The sequence below is a fragment of the Populus trichocarpa genome, chromosome 10 (assembly GCF_000002775.5).
Source record: "Populus trichocarpa isolate Nisqually-1 chromosome 10, P.trichocarpa_v4.1, whole genome shotgun sequence".
Classification (NCBI taxonomy): domain Eukaryota; kingdom Viridiplantae; phylum Streptophyta; class Magnoliopsida; order Malpighiales; family Salicaceae; genus Populus; species Populus trichocarpa.
The window spans coordinates 9436676-9455679 of NC_037294.2; the positions used below are offsets into that span (position 1 = coordinate 9436676).

General features: G+C 34.5%; 2 protein-coding genes across 4 annotated transcripts; one reads left to right on the forward strand and one right to left on the reverse strand.

Annotated features, from left to right (window-relative positions):
* Positions 1-2730: 2730 nt before the first annotated feature.
* Positions 2731-6660, forward strand: LOC7475420 (uncharacterized). 2 transcript variants are annotated; one of them, XM_024610477.2, is made up of 9 exons: positions 2731-3080; positions 3250-3539; positions 3626-4102; positions 4206-4278; positions 4385-4465; positions 4593-4656; positions 5482-5569; positions 5676-5760; positions 6426-6660. In XM_024610477.2, the coding sequence occupies exons 2-9, from the start codon at positions 3433-3435 to the stop codon at positions 6462-6464; spliced, it is 1014 nt and encodes a 337-aa protein (XP_024466245.1). In that variant the 5' UTR covers positions 2731-3080; positions 3250-3432; the 3' UTR covers positions 6465-6660. The 2 variants fall into 2 exon arrangements, with proteins under 2 accessions (XP_024466245.1, XP_002315588.2); XM_002315552.4 differs by lacking the exon at positions 3250-3539 and having other exon boundaries at positions 2732-3080; positions 3621-4102.
* A 726-nt stretch (positions 6661-7386) lies between these two features.
* On the reverse strand, positions 7387-15955 carry LOC7459990 (pre-mRNA-processing factor 19 homolog 2). 2 transcript variants are annotated; one of them, XM_024610476.2, is made up of 19 exons: positions 15787-15955; positions 15614-15699; positions 14996-15067; positions 14797-14859; positions 14020-14106; positions 13126-13273; positions 12925-13046; positions 12596-12712; positions 11796-11891; positions 11658-11717; positions 10692-10766; positions 9911-10015; positions 9088-9204; positions 8858-8935; positions 8688-8784; positions 8292-8343; positions 7969-8039; positions 7756-7876; positions 7387-7632 (listed from the first exon to the last, which is right to left on the reverse strand). In XM_024610476.2, exons 1-18 carry the CDS (start codon positions 15797-15799, stop codon positions 7761-7763), a joined length of 1575 nt encoding a protein of 524 aa, XP_024466244.2. In that variant the 5' UTR covers positions 15800-15955; the 3' UTR covers positions 7387-7632; positions 7756-7760. The 2 variants fall into 2 exon arrangements, with proteins under 2 accessions (XP_024466244.2, XP_002314503.4); XM_002314467.4 differs by having other exon boundaries at positions 7387-7876.
* Between the last annotated feature and the right edge of the window lie 3049 nt (positions 15956-19004).

Below are 19004 nucleotides of genomic sequence, written 5' to 3' on the forward strand. Positions count from 1 at the left end.
CATGATGTCGGGTCGGGTCGGGTCGGGTCTTTTAATTTGCCCTCCTCCCTCTTTCACTCTCGGCAGGGATCTTTCACAGCAATCATCCTCTGCTCATTGATGATCTTCAGAATCCTCAAACTGACGGCCATCTACTCCAATTCTGGCCCACATGTTCACTGTCTTGTAATTTGCACCTACCTCGGTCTCGGAATAATTTTCTTTTATGATTTTGATATTAAATAGAGTCTGCAGTTTACTGCCATTCTTGAAAACTAAGTAGCGATTAACTGTAATAAGAAAATATTAAGAAAAAAGATGAGCTGCAAGTTCTTAAAAATAATACGAGGACAGAGGAGTTGAAAGGTGGTCGCATCCAAAGAACTCTGCAGAGAGAGATTTATATCGTGTATGAAGCATAGTAAAATTATTTTTTTAAATATTTTTTATTTGAAAATATATTAAAATATTATTTTTTTTATTTTTTAAAAATTATTTTTGACATTAATATATCAGTATATCAAAATGATATAAAAACACCAAAAAAATATTAATTTAAAGTAAAAAAATAAAATTTTTAAATTTTTTTCAAATACATTTTTAAAACGAAAAAACAATCTTAAAAAAACGAATAAGTTCATAGAGCTCGAGCAGCAAAAAGAAGCAGCGAAGTTCTAAATTTAATGGTTGCTGCAATTACAGGGGGAAATCTACACTAATCTGGGCAGCAAGATTGAATTTCCAAGTCCCAGTTGCTTTTTAATATGTACAGAAACTTTCATCACCTATAACTAGAAGAAGAGGTGATTTCCTATGTTATTCTATAAAATATTATTTATTAAAATAATATTTTGTTTTTTTAATTAATGTTTTTTTTTAATTTTATCCTGTAATTTTATTTATTTTTATCTAGTTATCACACTCTCGTAATACAGATTTCAGGTTTTAGCATATTAACAGGGTTGACTTAGATTTTTAATTTTTTTTTTCAGTTTCATCATTTAATATTAATTTAATTAAAAATTAAACTTCATAATTTATTTTGTTTACTTTTCATTAGGTTATTCTGATCTGATGACCTGGAAATAGTGCTTAACGGGTTAACCCAGATTAACTCGGTTTGTTTTTTATGTCTTTTATTTAATTAATTTTTTTTTAAATTTTATCATTTAACAATAAGTTAGTTGAGAATTTAATTGATTTTTTTCATTAGGTTATCTTGATCTCATAACCCGAGAATAATGTTTAATGGGTTAACCCAAGTTAACTCGGGTTGTTTTCTATATCTTTTATTTAATTGATTTTTTTTCAATTTTATCATTTAACATTAAATCAATTTGAAATTGAGCTTAATAATTTATTTTGATTTACTTTTTATGAGAATACATTGGTTTCATGATCAAGATCACGGGTTTTAACATTTTAACCATAATTAAATCAAATTGTTTTTTTTATTTTCTTTCTAAGAGGTTTTATCGTTTTTATGACCTGGATTATGGATCTTTCAACATTGAACTTGTTTTTTATTGGGTTTGTCCTTGTCTAATAATCCGGGTCGTCGGTTTGGCGGGTTAACCCAACTGACTCATTTTCTGTCTTTTTTTAATTGAATTTTTTTTAATTTTATCAATTAATATTATGTTTGATTGAGAATTAAACTTTATTATTTGTTTTGATATCCAAGTTCAAACCTATGCTAGCAATTTATGTCTGATATAACAGAAGATAATAATTAAAAAAAAAAAAGCATAAAACAACATGTATAGTGCTAAGTGTAGATGTAAATATAATATTTTTAAATACTCACTTTCTATTTAAATTATTTTCATTAATTATATTAAATTAAAAAAAATATTATAAATTTATTTACTAAAAACACTTTTTATAAAATTATTTTTTAAAAACCATAAGCACAATCACCACCAGCAAAACCAAACACGTTCTAGAAAGTTTCAAAGAGAGAGTTATGTATGGTTCATTGAGAATTTTTTCTTACTAAAAGTCTTCAAAAAGAAGTGTTATACGCGTCGAATGAAGATTCTAAGATACATAGATTAAAAAAGAAAAACAAATCATGCAACATTCAAATAGCACACAAAAGTAATTATTTCCTTATTAAAGTTTTTTTCAATATTTATTTAATTAAAAATTAAGTTTTGTTATTTTGTTATTTGATTTTTATAGGTTTTTCATTAATTTTAAAAATAACTTTAGTTATATCATATCTTTTTATTTATTGTAAATTTTGTTTTTTTAAGAGAAAATTTATTTTTAAAATTAAATATAAATTCATTATGCTTATTTTATAATATTTTGTAGCTTTTATGAAACTTAAACCTCTTATTTTGTTTTTATATATAAAAAATAATATTGTTTGGTTATTTGACGAAAGGTTATTATTATAGTTTTGAAATTCGATCCGACTTGCCAGGTTGATCTGGAATCCGGCTAATTCAGGGCTGGAACCGGGCCGGGTTGAATAAAAAATAAAAAAAGAAAAAACCCGGTGTGACCCAATTGACCCGGCAATATCCGATCAAAATCCTGGTTGCAACCCGTTGATTTTTGTTTTTTTTTTTACTAAAATAAAATCATGTTGATTTTTAAAAAAACTAATTTAAGTAACTTAGTAATCCAGTCAAAACTCGACAACCTGATTAAAATTCAGACCCTAGATTTTAAACCGGGTTGAATCTAAAAACTATAGTTACAACAATTTAATTATTTTACGTTAAAAAGGGAAGGGAGAGAGACAAAATAGCTAACTCCTTGCGAGGTGTCGAGGGTCGAGAAGGCAAACGCAAGTAAAATTGTCCACTCCTCCCTTTCCACCGACGATCTTTCCTCTCCCTATGCTTGTGTGAGAACCAACACGAAAAGGAAAAAACACAAACCTTAAAAAGCTGCGAACACAAAACGTTAATTGCAATTTGTTTTTAGAGAAGATACTATTCGCGCCTGCAGTTGTTAAATCTTCTTCACTGCGAACTGAAGAAATCATTTAATATAAAAGAATGAGTGCGTTTAAAGAAAAAGTCTCAAATCAACTATCTCGTCTCTTTGCCGGTTCACCCAATTCTTCTTCTCCTGATAATTCTCAGGTAATTTAACCTTCCTTTTATGATTTCCTGCTTTTTATTTCTATTGTTTTGATGGGTTTTCTTCTTCTTCTTCTTCCCTTCGTTCCCTGTAGTAGAATGTTAGATCTGGTTGTTTTTATACAGCGTAGCTGGGCACTTGAATCGCTTTTGTTGATTTTGATTGTTTCAGTTTGGATATAGAAACCTCAACATCCTGGACAACAAAAGGAATTCAGATTTGGTTTTAGATTTTTATGAATTCTGTTTTTGGTGCTGGCTGGATCCATTGTTTGGTAGCTGAAAAAACATAACAAAATACTGAAAACTCTTCTTGGTAGCTAAGAGAATACGAGAAAAGAAGGCAAAAATAAACATGGGTTCTTATACTTTCACTGCTTGTACCAGAAAAAATCAAAACTTTATCGAAACCAACTCCTGTAGCTTTGAATTTTTACGGATTTTAGAATTTGTAAGGAGAAGGTAATTGCTTTGTTTTTGGGCTCTTTATACTTGTTAATTTTTATTGGTTCTGTTTGTGACGCAAGATTTTTGAATGTGTAGGCCAGGCCGTGCTCTAAAGGGGAAAAATCATCTTCATATTTTCCCTTCGCCATCCCTTCACTAAGCTTTGTCGGGTCTAGATCGAACAAGCACCAGGATGAGTTAAAACCAATTCAATCACTTCCTGTTAGATGGAACGGTAAAGATCTTGAACAGCGAGAAGAATACTCAGATAGGTATCATGAATGCAGCACAATATGCGAGACAGAGGAATTCCAAAAATCTTGTAAAGACGACAAAGAATACAATGCAGCTTTTGAAAACAATCAAACTGTTAAAAGTCATGACGGTAATGATGATGCTGCCCCTGCAAGGAGCAGTAGTGATAGTGATTTATTTGAAGAAGCAAATAATCAGACTCCACGAAAGCCTTTTCCCTGTCTCATGGATGAGTCCACTTTTATTTCCTCAGAGCTGTATGAGTTCTTGCTCTCATCCCTTCCTAATATTGTGAAGGGATGCCAGTGGACCTTGCTGTACAGGTAAGGTTTTTGCTAATAAACCCGCAGCCTTTTGTGCTGCTGCACAGCTGTTCTTCCATTTCAATCTTGATTTTTTTTGTTGATGATTTCGAATGAAGGGCAGTACGTTGAAGCATGGCATATCACTTCATACACTTATTCGCAAGAGTGCTGCTGTTTCTGGTCCTTGTTTGCTGGTATGTCATTTTTTTTGCTGCTATGTTCTGACAAATTCCATATGGCAAGGGTTCATCATTTTAGTCGTTTTTCAACTGGTTTAAACTTGTTTTCTGCTACTTATAGATTACCGGTGATAGACAAGGTGCTGTGTTTGGTGGGCTGCTAGAATGTCCATTGAAACCTACTGCCAAGAGAAAATATCAGGTAACCTTGTCTTTACTGTATTGATTTACAATTTACATGGTAGGGTGTTGTCGTCCCTGCTTTTTTCTACATTCAAATTTCAAACAGTTCCTTGAACACTCTTACCATTTTCCGATACTTGTGACAGGGGACAAACCAATCATTTGTATTTACAACCATTTATGGTGAACCAAGGATATTTAGACCAACTGGTGAGCACTTTTACGCACTTCATTTCTTTCCAGATTAATGCAAATAATAACTTCATTATACACACATCTAGCAACTTGATAAATGAAACTGCTATCATGTTCCGGGTATCATCAACATTCATATTTGGTTAGTTTGTATATCAAATGATGATTTGATCAGTCTCTTACAAAGAGAATTGAGGAAACTTTGTTGCACGGTGCTGAGATGTCAATAATAGTTGAAGCCAGTGCATGCTGAGAAACGTATACATGGTCTGGGAGGGGTGTTCTTATGTAAAAAAAAAAAACCATGCTTTTTAGACATCCATGTTTTTTCAATGAAACTTTGGTACTTTGAGTATCCTGTGTGTAAATATTAAGAAAGAGTCTGTCTGCTGAATTTGTGGGATGTTTGAGTGGTGAATGATAATTATTTAGGTGACCTTAGGAATTACAAGCCAGAAATATTCAAGCTTCCTAAGTAGTTTGTATTGTAATCAACCAGGCCTTGGGATCAAATTAAAACAATAACAGTGATGAGCCCCCGCTCAATTAAATATACCATTTTCAAAGAGAGCATTTTGAGGTCTGCTGTCTGCAGCCCTTTTTTCTGCTAGTGCAAAACATAATAAATCAACAAGTTTATTAATTATAAATCTAATGGAAATTATAATTGATGGTTGCTTTCTTGATGGACAGAAAGCTGCTCTTTGGGAATTTGATGTGCAATTTTACTATTAATTCTCTCTAACGTTAGAGTTTGCTATCTTTTGTTTCAGAGAGATACCATTAAGATTGAAAAACCATAAAATTTGAGCTGATCCCGTTGTTCATTTATGTAAATAGGTGCCAACAGATATTACTACTTGTGCTTGAATGACATACTAGCACTTGGAGGTGGTGGCAACTTTGCCTTGTGCATGGATGGAGATCTGTGAGTTCCTTTTCTATTAATTCCTCTTTGAAATACTCTCCATTTGCTGCAAAAGTTTTAGTGTTTGTTTCTTTACATAACCCCTTTTTTTTTAATCTTGGAAAAGGTTGAATGGAACTAGTGGACCTTGTCAAACGTTTGGTAACTTGTGCCTGGCCCATAACCCAGAGTTTGAGTTAAAGAATGTTGAGGTAATCTAACTGTTTTTAACTGTCCTTGGCAACTTTGGCAATTTTTGTTCCGTTTTGTTAATTTTTTTTTGAGTTACTGTCTGAATCCCGAACAGTTTCGTGGTTGACAAGTGAAAAGGTAAACATGGGCTTATTTCCTTGCAACTTCATCGAACCCGCTCAGAGCCACTTGTTTCTCACCTTTCATTTGAATGCTTGTCACTCTCTGGCTGCATAGGTTAAGGCTGTCTCCAGCATGTCATGGTTTGTGAGTGAATAATTAATATATAAGGCTTCTGCTTTCGTAACTAGACTAAAAGCAAACCACCAAATCCCTTCTATATTCTCTTAAAAACAGCTGAAAGTTTGGATACTGTGCTGTATTCTTGTGCACTTTTACCATATTTGGGCCTACCTTAGCTCTATGGATGGCATTGGTGTTGGTGTAGTTGATAGTAAGTTAATTGAGAGCACTGATGTTAGATCTCCTAGGATAAGATTTTAATCGTCTCACAATTTCGGATTGCTTGAACCTGGAGGCTTGAGCAGGTGAAATCAAAGTTGGATATATGATATATGTTATTGGAAGCATCTGTTGACAAATTTTAAGCATCATAGGAATAGCTACCATTTCAACTTCTGAGATCCTTTTTTCTCCCCATAACGACGATATATTCTTGTTGCAGCTCTGGGGGTTCACACATGCATCAAAATACCTTGCCTGATGATGCTAGGCAAGATATGGAAGCTTCTTGTTTTGTCGCCTTTGATTAGTTTGTGATTTCATTCTTTATTCTTTGGATCATGGAGTACTCCATTTATGCAGAGAATTGACCCTGGTAAAATTTTAGATTTGAATTCTGATTTATTTGAATAAAGCCATGGTAATCCGGTCTTCTGACTTGAGACCATTTCATCAAATACATTGTAAACCTGTGTGTATATCTGGCTAGTTACGGGTGGTTAGCAAGAAGCAACAGGAGCTTTGGGAGCTATTATTTATTTACACATCAGAAAAAAAAAACTATAATGGTTAATATATCTCAACAGCTTCGTTTGGAATTTCAACCTGGACATCCTGGTCTGAAATCTGTTGAGCTGGAAACGGAGGGACTTCATAGGAAGGAGTTGCGTGGCTAGTTTCTTTCTGAATAAACAGGGATATAAACACAGAATACGGGCATGGCAGGTTCAATTAACTTGGGTTTCATGAACGCTCTAAAAAGGGAGGATGGGATCAAGATCGACCAGAATCACCAAACGTTTCTTCTCAAAGAGCATTGCCAACCTTGCATGTTGAGCTAATGGCCGGAATAACATCCAGCGGTGAGATCCACCACTAAAATGGGCACAGTGAGAAACTATATCGTTCTCAACGCTCCCAGTTCAGAATGGTATGGATACTTGTTTGAACACACCCTTTGCATCGCTGAGCTATGATCTCCGCATGCATCTATCAGCGTTTAGTTTTATTTCAGTGGCAGAAAAGGAACTGTCACCAGCGGCTCAAGGTAAGCTCCTTTGACATGAATCAAGAGCCAACGCAGGCGACCATAACAGAGGTTTTTATAACACCGGCCTAGGTTGTGCTTGTCAACATACCCAGCCACCTGAACCATGGTGCATTAATTAGCATGGCAATTGCAATCACATCAAACAACATTTCACTACAGTGATGAAATACAGATCTCAACTGGTTATCCCTTTAAGAAGAGCGCTTGACAATTATCAAGTGTGCCCCAGTACACAACACCTCACCGTGTAGATTAACATCTTCTTCTGGAAGTTCCAATGATATAACAAATACAAAAAGACTGGTAGTAGCTGGTCAAATTTAAGTTCTTCAATCCCAGGACAACCGCCCTGCGCCAAAGCATATTCCAGGCCTGAAAACTGCATCAAGTGTTGGCACCACATGAGTAAACTCTTTGTTCTATCGTTTTGCTGCACCCGCCCCCAATAAAAGCTATGGCAGCAACTGCAGAAATCCATAGGCTCAACTTTCCATGTTGGTACCTTCATTATGATTCCACTGGAGCTTCATCCTCAGGCAAGCCAAATATCCGGAGGTTGTGATCCATCGATCCCACAGCTATGTAATTTGATTCAGGACCAAATTTTACACAAGTTGCTCTTCCTGCAACCAAACACAGAATAGTAGAGCATCTGTCAATTCCTCCAACAAAGGTGGGAAGCAACAAACAATAACAGACAAGAGAAGGATAAAACCTGTGCCAGACAAATCAGGAAGAGTTTTGATACAATTCCAATCTGCTTTAACACTGCCAACTTGGTAAACTCTGCACAAGTACATGACACAAAATCGGATGGGAAAAACGTTTCTAATAATTTACAGAATTTTTCCAAAAAAAGAAGAAAAAGATATGGTAACAGCTTTTCCGACAAGGAGAAAATTTCTTAGCGTTATCAGAAAAACGTTTGCACAGCCCAAACATTTTTGTGAATAGGCAAAAAAGTAGAGCTGTAATCCAACTTCAGACAAACAAATTCTTAAAATCTGTTGAAAATGACTAAATATTTGGAGACTGAACCTTATATCTGATCCTGAAATTCCAAGGTAAGATCCACTGTGGTCGAACTCCACTGCAATAATAAAAAAGAACATCACATCTTCCCACAGAAGAATAAAAAAACATCCATATTGCTGTAGAACAAGATTGCCCACCCTAGAATTTGAGAGTGCAATAAAAAAACAAAGCCTCAAAAAATAAAAGAAAGAAATATAGCCAAGCTTGAAGTTTTTAAAACCACTTAACACACAGAATTCATCATAGCAAGTATGACTTGTTAGGTAGTGGGAAGCAGGTTGACCAGGGGGTACCATAAAAGCTTGAAAATCATAGGAACTATAGCCAACAAGATGTTGCCACTAGCCATGAAGGCATACACATATACATAAGGAAAAGTATCACCATAGTAACACACACCAGAGTTTGTAGGTGTGTCAGAATCATAGAGATTGAGCGTCCGGAAGTTTTTCAATTTCCTCAGATCCCACAGCTTAACACTATCATGGGCAGCAGTCTGTCCAGTACAAACATTAAATCAGATCATCCATCACAGCATGTGTTGTTCGGAAAAATAAAAAGATACTTACAGCCAGAAAGTATCCATTTTCTGAGAAAGTTATTGCTGTCACAGGTCCAACATGGCCTTCAAATTTTGCAACATTTGCCTGCATATAAACAAAGAATGCAAAAGAAGTAAAACTTCAAATAGTTTTAATTAAACCAACAGACAAAGGTTCTATTTTGTGCACATCTGGCCTCCACATGCTGCACTCTGAAAAAGCAATAAACACAACAATTTTGATAGTGACACGTGTACCTGACTTTTGACATCCCAAATTTTAACAACTGCTTCTGAAGTGCCTGTTCCAAGGATGAGACCATCAGGATGAAAGGCAGCAGATGTATAGCCATCAGTTTTGGAGGTGTCAGCAACCTGCAAAATTAAACATCCATGTATAGTTTGCCTAGAACCAGATCCAACTGACACAATGAAATTTTAACATGAAAATTGAAATAAAAACTATAAGCAAGTTTAGAAAATTAAGATTGACTGAAACATTTAGAAACCTTGTGTAATAGAGGATATTTTAACTGAAGTATTTGATAACAGCCTGAAGAAAAATCCCCATAGTACAGGAAAAATACTCCAGAGTTGCACAATACAAAAACATTACTTCACCATTCACTTTCAGTCTGATCTTAGTGACTTTTTAAATGTGCCTCTTTTGAGCTTTCGAGCATGAAAAAAGGCATCATAAATGGAGAATAATGTGCAGTTCAACATCAATTCCCTGTTAACTTTTCAACTTATTATTGGCAAACCAAAATAATTGAAATAGACCACAAATATGTGATAGAAGGATTCAATTCTTCGAATTTAGGTAAAATGTAAAGGTAATTGCTCCTGAACTTTCATGAATTCTATCTGCAGATCATTGTATCAAATGAAACACAATAATCGGTCATGAAAGTGAAAATCTCAGAACAGGTGATAGATTTTTATATTTTGGCAATATCTTTTCTGCTATCAACTTTCCTACATATTTCACATAGAGGGAAAAAATTGAAAATAACTACTTTTGTGAACGTGCACAAGACACAAATGAGCACACATGTACACAAAGAAGGAGAGAGCAGACCTGAGTCAAGCATAAACCAGAGGAGAGATCATAGAAGCACCATGTATTGTCAAGAGAAGCAGTCACGAAGTAGTTATTTGTGGCATGAACAGTGACAGCTTGCACCTGACAGAATTTGCACGCGTATCAATATCATGTCATAAAAATGGCACAAAATCAGTACAACATCACAACCAAGCTGAGAAAATATTAAGATACCAAGAAGTGTGCAAATACATGAGTGTTTTTAGTCCGCACAATCTGGTCAGGGAACAGCACTGCCTTGTAATAAAACCAGATGCTTTCCATAAACTTGATTTGATTGATCTCATAACGACTCAATTCTAGGTCAATGGTTTTAAATTAGTTGTGATCGTTTAATTCAAATAAGCTTTGCAAATTTCATTCAGTGTACAAGGCAAGCGTAAAATGTACAGTACATGACTCAGGATTTTGCTTGGGTCCTAGGCCTCAAGCTCACATTAGAGAATTTCCTTGTAGCTCCCCTCAAATGCAGGCATGAAAAACAGCATTTACCCGAGGCTTACCCAAATTCAGCCACAAAGCACAGGTTTCAAAAGCTATTTAAGTAGCCTAGAAAGGCCCCATTGGCGGAGGTTATCTATCTTCTGCCTTTTTAACATAAACCTAAGCATTGCACTTCATTAAAGGAAGTATCCACTCTAGAATATGCCTGGATTTATCAAAACAGAAGCAACATCCGGAATCTGTATCCCAATATCAGGCTAACAATCAGTCATTGATTATGAAAAAGGACCAACGTGGGTTGAAAGGCAATTACCTCCGCAGTATGATCCTTCAGGATGTGTCTGCAATCATAGTTCCCATCTTCAGATCCTTGCCACACTCGAACTGTCTGCAGCATTTTAAAAACAAATTAAATCCTGGATGAATGCCTACGAACGCTAATTTAAGCAAGGATACTTGTGGATGAGAAGATCCAGATGTCAGAAATTCAGTTCTTTAATGGGTGAAAAAGAAGTGGAAAGGAATCAGAGGAAGGGCCTATCAAAAAGTCCAGTCTCATCATAAGGTAAACTTTAAGATTCATAATAGCTACAAATAGAACTAGTTTGAAGATCACAGTGGACATTGTTTCATGATGTAATCCTTTACAAAATAAAATTCGTGGCCATGATGCAAGTGACCTCCTTCATGGGAGATTTGATTCCATACAAGCAATTGCTTCCACATCCACAACCACTAAATGATACTAAATCACTGTTTCCTTGAACAAGGGCATATTGCATTTACATTCTCATGGTCCACTCTGACCTTTTATTTTAAAAGAATCCTCAGTGTTTTCCTATAACCACAGACCGGTTGAATGTTGATGAGTAAATCCTACATAACAAAGATTATATTACAATACTTTTAGAAGTTCCAGCAAAGTTCCAGCAAATGGCACCTTAACTCCAGTACTAGATTTGCAATGATCTAAATCCTTTCAGTTGAATGCTTTTGTTTCTCATAAAAAAGCATGATTTTTTCAGGTTGAGTAATTCATGGACTACAACTGACAGATCAACTAATAATTTGGGACACACTAAAAAGGAATGTTGGGACATAAAGATGAGATGATGGGAGTGATATTCTATGTGGGTTTGCCAAGCTTCCTTGAACCAAGTAGAGTAAAGCCAGTTCAGACTATGATTAGGAAAAAAACACAATCAGCAAAAAAGGGGGGAAAAGACTATAACAATGGTAAACAAGAAGTTTAACACCCACCAAATTGAACAGTGCTTACCTTATCTGCTGATCCAGTTAAGAAAAATTCACCCTCACCCACAAATTTCACACTGGTTACCTACAATAAAAATGATGTTATCATTCATAAGTTTTACTAAAAAACTGAGGTACAGCAATAAATGAGTAAAATAACAACCTTCTTTGAGTGACCACTGAGTGCAGATGCAATCTGCCCTGATGGCCGATCAAAGATTACAGCAGTTGCATCAGCCCCGCCAGTAGCAATGATATCCTGAAGACCAGAGAGAAATGGTGCATCAATCACCACAAATCAGCAAGCAAAGCAATTTTGCTCATTAATGCTAGTTATGCCACTGCTAAACATCTAAAAAATTTGTTAACCTTAGACAACAATTATATGATATAAACTCAAAGCAAGCTCCTATCACCCATTCCCAACATAAGATACAGAGTGTGTGTTATTAGAAGAGCAAAAACAAACCAAATCCCTAAGTTTGGTATTTTAATGAGACAAACACTGGGCATATACTAAAACATGAACAGTAGCATGGAAAACCAGATGAGAGAAGCTTTCCTGAAAACATGTATAAGCCACCATGGAACCACGTCAATGTTTCATAATTATTTACGGTTTAACTTATAGCTTTCATCAATCATTTCTCAATAAACTGCAGTTATGGGGAAATGTTGCAACATCATAGTCAAATGCGCTACACGCAGCAATTTTTCAAACATTATATTCAAGTGCAGAAGAAGAACACCACAAATACAGCAACTGTATGGCAAGTGGCCTAAATTGGATGTGCAATGAATAGTTACACAAAGTCAGGAAATTTCCCAAGGCATTCAGAATACAGAACAGCACATGCCTAAATGCAGCTGGGAAACTATTTGTTTACAAAAATCTTCTAAACAGATAAACCTACTGAGTATATAAAATCCATCAACCAGATCAAATTTTACAGATTTTCCTACCTTCGAATATTGTATATCGATAGATAAGATGCCCGGCTTGCTAGTTCTGTGAAGTGGATGGCTAGAAAGTTGGGTGTACCTCTCTAGAGCATCAATAGGAGCCAATGTTGGAGGAACCTAACCATTAAAAGGGGAAAAGAAAGATGAATATCAGATCAATCAAGCAGCACATACAAAAGAAGTGGCTTTAACTTCATTCATTTCTTATCCTCTTAAATAAATCACACAAAGAGATACACTTTGACAACTTAGTCACGCCAAAGTAATGTAACTACATCCACAATCTACCAACAGAAATTTAGTACTCCTACATTAAAATGCATCAGTACCTGCCGCTTTTTACGCTGTTGCGAAAGAGCTGCATTACATTCTGTAAGCTCAGTAATGATGCTAGCAGAAATTCCAGGTCGTATTCTCTTCCCAGGTTGGGCCAAATCATCATCCTTGGCAGCTATTATGATATCAACAAAGCTTTAAATGACGTGTTGATAAGCAACTTGAGAAAACCAAGAAGGATAGAAGAGAAAAACCTCGTTTTCCATTGCTAAGAACTGAAGCATTTGCTGTAACAGCTTCTGATGTAAACATGGGTACCTGCCTCTCTGCTTGTGCAAGCAATGACCTTGCTTCATCTCTTTCCTTTTTAAGTCTTGCAATCACACGGCAAGCAGCATCATGCTGCCAAAAAAAAACAATAAAAGTCCATGAGTTGGATCAGTAAAGTATGCAAGTGATAATTTCAATAATCCAACCTGCATTGTTTTTAAAACCAAAAAAAGAAGTAGGTCTGACATCAAGGAGAAACTAGAGATGAGACAAACTTTAGGATCAGCTACAAAGCTAGAATGTTGAGTACAAAAAATTTGAAAACAAAAACTTCAAGGGTCTTAGATGATAACAATTTTGCAAAAATGCTGATGGGCAGCAATTTCTATAGTTCAAAATCCATTACAGAAAGAAGGCAGTTCCAAATTTGGTAGAATAACTGGACCACTCTATCACAGCAATAGATATCTCACTGAAATAGAGCTTCATGTTAACAGACAATGTTGTAACTTTCTAGGTTAGTGAAGGAAAAGGAAAATTCCATTTTAAGTAAAAATCCTTATCCACTGCATCAGAAAGAACATTGATGCACTGTTGATAACACAAAAATCACTGATTAAGGGTTCATGGTCATTGTGAAGATGAAACAATGAATTCCAAATAAAACAAACTTAGTAAACTAAACAAGACTCAAATGACGGCAAGCACAAAAGTAAGCAACAGTTATGTTAAAACAATACTTAAATAATGATAATAAAATAATACTTGCAGAAATACATAATAACGTTCATAGTTAGCATAAATAGAAGGATGATATACCATATGTTCCCTGCCAAACAAGGAGCATGCTAACAAGCATCTAATGATGAGGCAATTACCTGGTATAATGCATGACTTAGCTCTTGCCTTGCTGTATGTAATTGCTGCTCCAGTGCAAAGTTGGACAACATCAGGCCATCCCATTCCTGCAATTAGATCAAGAATGACTTTACAAGCAAAATCAAAAGCAAAAATATTAGCAGAATAAGCCCATTAAAGGGTGGGTTACATGAGTCACCAAAATAATTAGAACTGGTTAATGAACAGGTTAAATGAACTAAATGATTATCTAGTGAAAATATTTAGTCATCTAAACATAAAGTAGATTAGCAAATCCAAGTGTTAAAATTCTTTTTAAACTTTTGACAGGAGCACATCTATTTCCAAATCAAGATTTTTAGTCTCAGCTGCAATGAAAATTATCCAACAATTTACTATTATTTTAGCTAAAACTATTCAAATAGAACAAATATGGGAGTTGCACATGGATGAACTCCAGGGAAGCTTCACAGGTAGGATGTATAGTGATTATTACCAGAGATTTGGAAAGAACACTATCTATACTATAAATGATAAAAAGCATAACATTTTGATAGAATCAGGCATAGAGGCTTATCAGCGTCGTAGTAATAATTCAAGGAGAACTTGATGGGGGCAAGCATCCCTCTCATATATGTGACCGAGCAGCCTTATTATCTTGTAAAAAATGAAGAAATGCTGATACAAGAGTTTACAACTTTACAGCAACATGAATCTTAACACCGCACCATATTATCAAGAAAAGCTGGAAGTCAGAAATTTGACAATGAAGGTAGTATATGAGATGATACACATACATTCTGGAACATTCCAAGCATCCCAGGGATGCTTGCGGTCTGTACAGTTCTCGGCTTCACAATCTACAACAAAAGCAAAAAAAAACTAATCAAGTATAGAAACAACCAAACTAGTCAGGTATAGAAACAGCTGACACTGCAGCAGTGGGATACAAAAGACTTCAATGACAATTGAAACTAAGACCAGAACTAAACATACTTTTCCTGTTTCGACTGGAACAACATCATCCATGGTAAGCGGTTCCCCGGTAATGGGGCATTTTCCATATTCCTGATTAGAAAATAAACACCGACAAGACAAGGTTTATCAAACATCATGCCAAATTTCCTGAAAAGAAACTTTGAAGATCAATGCAGTTCAAAGTAAAGCTTGATTTTATAGATTTGGAGAGCAAAAGACAACCATAGGCAGAAAAAGCTATGCCTCCCTCCCATCTGTCAAACAAGGAACTTGTTCTTGCACATTCAAAAAGAGTTAGAAAGACACGAAAAAATTGACTTCCTAAATAAATCCTGGCTAGTTTTGTCATCACCTCAAGGTTGCAAACCCTAACCTTCGCAATTTTTACTACTTCCTCAGTAAACACACAAAATAACCAATACAAGCAGCTTCAATATTTTCATTAATTAAACTTTTAAACCATAACATCTCGTTCGTTCGTTCAAGCTATGCAAAACACATGACAATTATAAAAATGTCTTTTCTCTAACTGTACTCTAAGAAGCCAAAAAGTAAAACCCTAACGAGCTACAAGCTAAAACCCTAAAATTGATAAAAAATAATAATAATAATCTAAAAGAGTAAAGAAAAATATACCGATATGTGTCTCTCGATTAAGCGCTTCTCGTATAAAATCCCAGACCTCTTCGAGACGACGGGCTCTCCCGGAACCTCGCCGGAAACTGTCGGGAAAAACAAATAAAACAGAGATCGATAAGAAACTACAAGACATAAAAGAAAAGCAGAGTAATAGAGAAAGAGAGAGATACTTGAGCAATGCATTATAGAAAGAGAAGCTAGGGTTTATCTGGGGACTAGCTGCGAAGTAGCTATCTAAATTTAATGATTATTGAGGGTAAAATTTAAGTAGCAGCCGAGCAAGAGGCAGGAGCCTTGAGTTGCCAGTTGCCAGTTGCCAGGGAACTGTAATGTAACATATCATTTCTTATTTCTTTTTATGTATTAGCGATAGAAGAGGAGGAGAAGACCGGCCGATCCATCATCCAAGTGAAGGATTGGGCTTTCCGGCCCATAAATGAGTATCCTTGTGGGCTATATTAATTCTCTCAGCCCATAATTTACCTTTTAATGGGCGGAATTTTAATTATTTTTTCTTACATGCTGTCCTGGAATGGGTGTTTTGATAATTATTACGTAGGTTACTGATTTGGGAAAAAAAAAAATAGAAGGGAGATATTTTTATGTATTTTTATATTAAAAATATGAAAATTATTTTGAAGACATATAGCGTTTTTATATATTTAACCAATTTTTTTTTCTTTCATGTCTATTTTTTATTTCCTGTAACACTAATCAAATAAAAATTTACTTATAAAATTGTATGTATGCTACGGAAGGTAAAAGAAGAAAAAGAAAAAAAGAATTATCTTCATACTTTACATGTCTCTGAGAGTTATTTTTTTATTTTAACAGGGTTACATTGTTCTTGATCCGTAGTTTTCAATTATAGAAAAAAAGAATGCTTGTTGTTAAATATAAATTATATATTAGGATCTAAAAGTTTAAGTTATTGGGTTGAGATGATTCATTGATATGGTATCAGAGTCTTGATGATTAAGCGGTCACAAGTTCAAATATCACCATCCCCATTTATTTGATAAAAATTAAGCATAAGGTAGTGTGGACATATGCAAGTTTCAAGCTCAAGGGACTTTCACTTAAGAAGATATGTTAGAAAATAATATAAATTATATATATATATTAAGACTTTCACTTAAGGGGATGTGTTAAAAAATAATATAAATTTTATATATATTAGGGCCTGTTTGTTTGCTGGAAAGTATCTTTTTGGAAAGTGAATTCCGGAAAAATAAATTTCGAGAAAGTGAATTATTTTTCGATGTTTGGTAGTATAATAGAAAATAAGTTGGAAAACAATTTTCAGTGTTTGGTTATGTCATGGAAAATGAGCTGGAAAATAACTTATTAATGTTTTATTTTTTTCAAGTTTATTAAAATAATGAGGAACAAATCTTACAAATTAAAAAGTTGAATGAGAATGAAATTGAAAAAAAAATAATTTCATAAATTATCTCAAATAAAATAAATAATAATAAAAATAATAGAGATCAAATCTAAAAAATAAAAAAATTGAAAGATGAAGAAATTAAAATAATAATAATTAACATTTTATAAATTATTTCAAATAAAATAAGTAACAATTAAAAGAATGAGTACCAAATTTGATAGATAAAAAATTTCAATTAAAAAATGATAAGGAAAAAGCAAATACACAATTATAAAAATGAGGATCAAAATTAATATAAAAATTAAATTCTAAGGGATGAAATTGAAAAACAAATATTCAAAACAAAATATATATAGCAATCAAAAGTTTGAGGATCAAATTTGATATAATCAGCAAATAATATGATATTTCTAAACTTTTCACAACTTTCGGAAAGTGTTTTTCACTCAAAATAAAAGAAAAACACTTTCCTGGAAATCAAGCTAAATTTTTCTTTGACTGGAAAGTGTTTTTTGTTGACCAACTTTTTTAATGACAAACAAACACAAATTTGAAAAATGATTTCTATAAAATCACTTTTAGAAAACCAACACAGCTTAAAATTTTTATTTAAGCTATTGGATTGAAATGATTTTTTTTTTATAGTTATCGGCAAAGATTAGATTAATTTTTAAGAGAGGGAGCTTTGGTAAAACATTTGTACGTGGAGATCTAGCATTCAATACCCCTTACACTTGCACTGTTCAAAAGTACTCGTTGCCATGAAAATGTTCTGTTTGAAGTCGATAAGATGTAGTTGTGGAGGACAACACATGCGCATAGCAAGGAAACTTGATAGCTTGGTCCTGTTCTATCCCTGTAGACAGAGGAGACACGTCCTTTATACGCCTGCCTATTAATTCTTATGAATGTATAGGGAATTACCTCCATTAGGGTGAACATCTTTGCGAAACGTATGCATATAGGCATGAACTTGTAATGTTCATATGCCAGATTACTCTGAGCTTCTGCAATTTAAATCGAGACCTTCAAAGTTATTCAGATTTCGATCGGTTCATTAATGGCAAGATGAATACATTCCCCAACAATTTTGTGCCAGTAATTCGGATACCAGAGGACGATCCTTAGAGAAAATGCATTGCTTTAATTATGATGAGAACCTAAAAGCACATATCTTGGAAAAGAAACAACAAAATAGATATGGAAACAGTGAATTAGATGCTAAGCAGCAATCACTTGCCGTAGCCTGCAAAGTTTTATATACCCTCCTCCTGTCATGAGTCATGGCAATGCTTTGGAAGTGATCGCCTGTGAAAAAGACCCCTTGCTCCGATCCCATGCCCGAAAAGGTTGATGATATATATTGCAGAATCTGCATTTTCTATCTATAACAACACCAAATCGAATTTCTGTAAATTTTATGCAACAACGGACATAATCAGTCCCACAATAAAAGGTGGGATTGCTGAAAGTTTAGGAAAGTGACAGATACGCTGAACAACTTCAAGTTACAGGATCATGATCAGGTGTAATGAGCTAAGTTGCATGCAATACGTGGTAGCTGCTGGTAGCAGATTGAGCTGGTTAATCACTAATAATTATAGGTGTCAGTCCCAGTGTCCTGGGATAAAAAAACACATATATACAAAACAAGAAACGTGAATTAATTAGAGAGTAGTAGAACATAGTTTTAGTTTCCAAAATAAATTCAGCAGAATTCTCACTCTCCCGAAGTATCCACAGCACAAGAGAAAGACCTCCTTTGGTTCTGTAGAATTTTGCGGAAATAAGATTAATTATAGAAGCTCTATCTAGAAAAGAATTTTTCATTTCCAGGTGAGGGAAAAGCTAGCAGAAAAAGCATTGGAGTCGAAATGAGTTAGGCAGGTGGAAACACAGGCATGAGGCGTGCTGAAATGTTCTTTAATTGCTGCAAAGGCAGTCGCGTCAAGCAGCAAGGAAAGTTAGGGGATCCTGTGCTATGCTTGAAAGATTTGA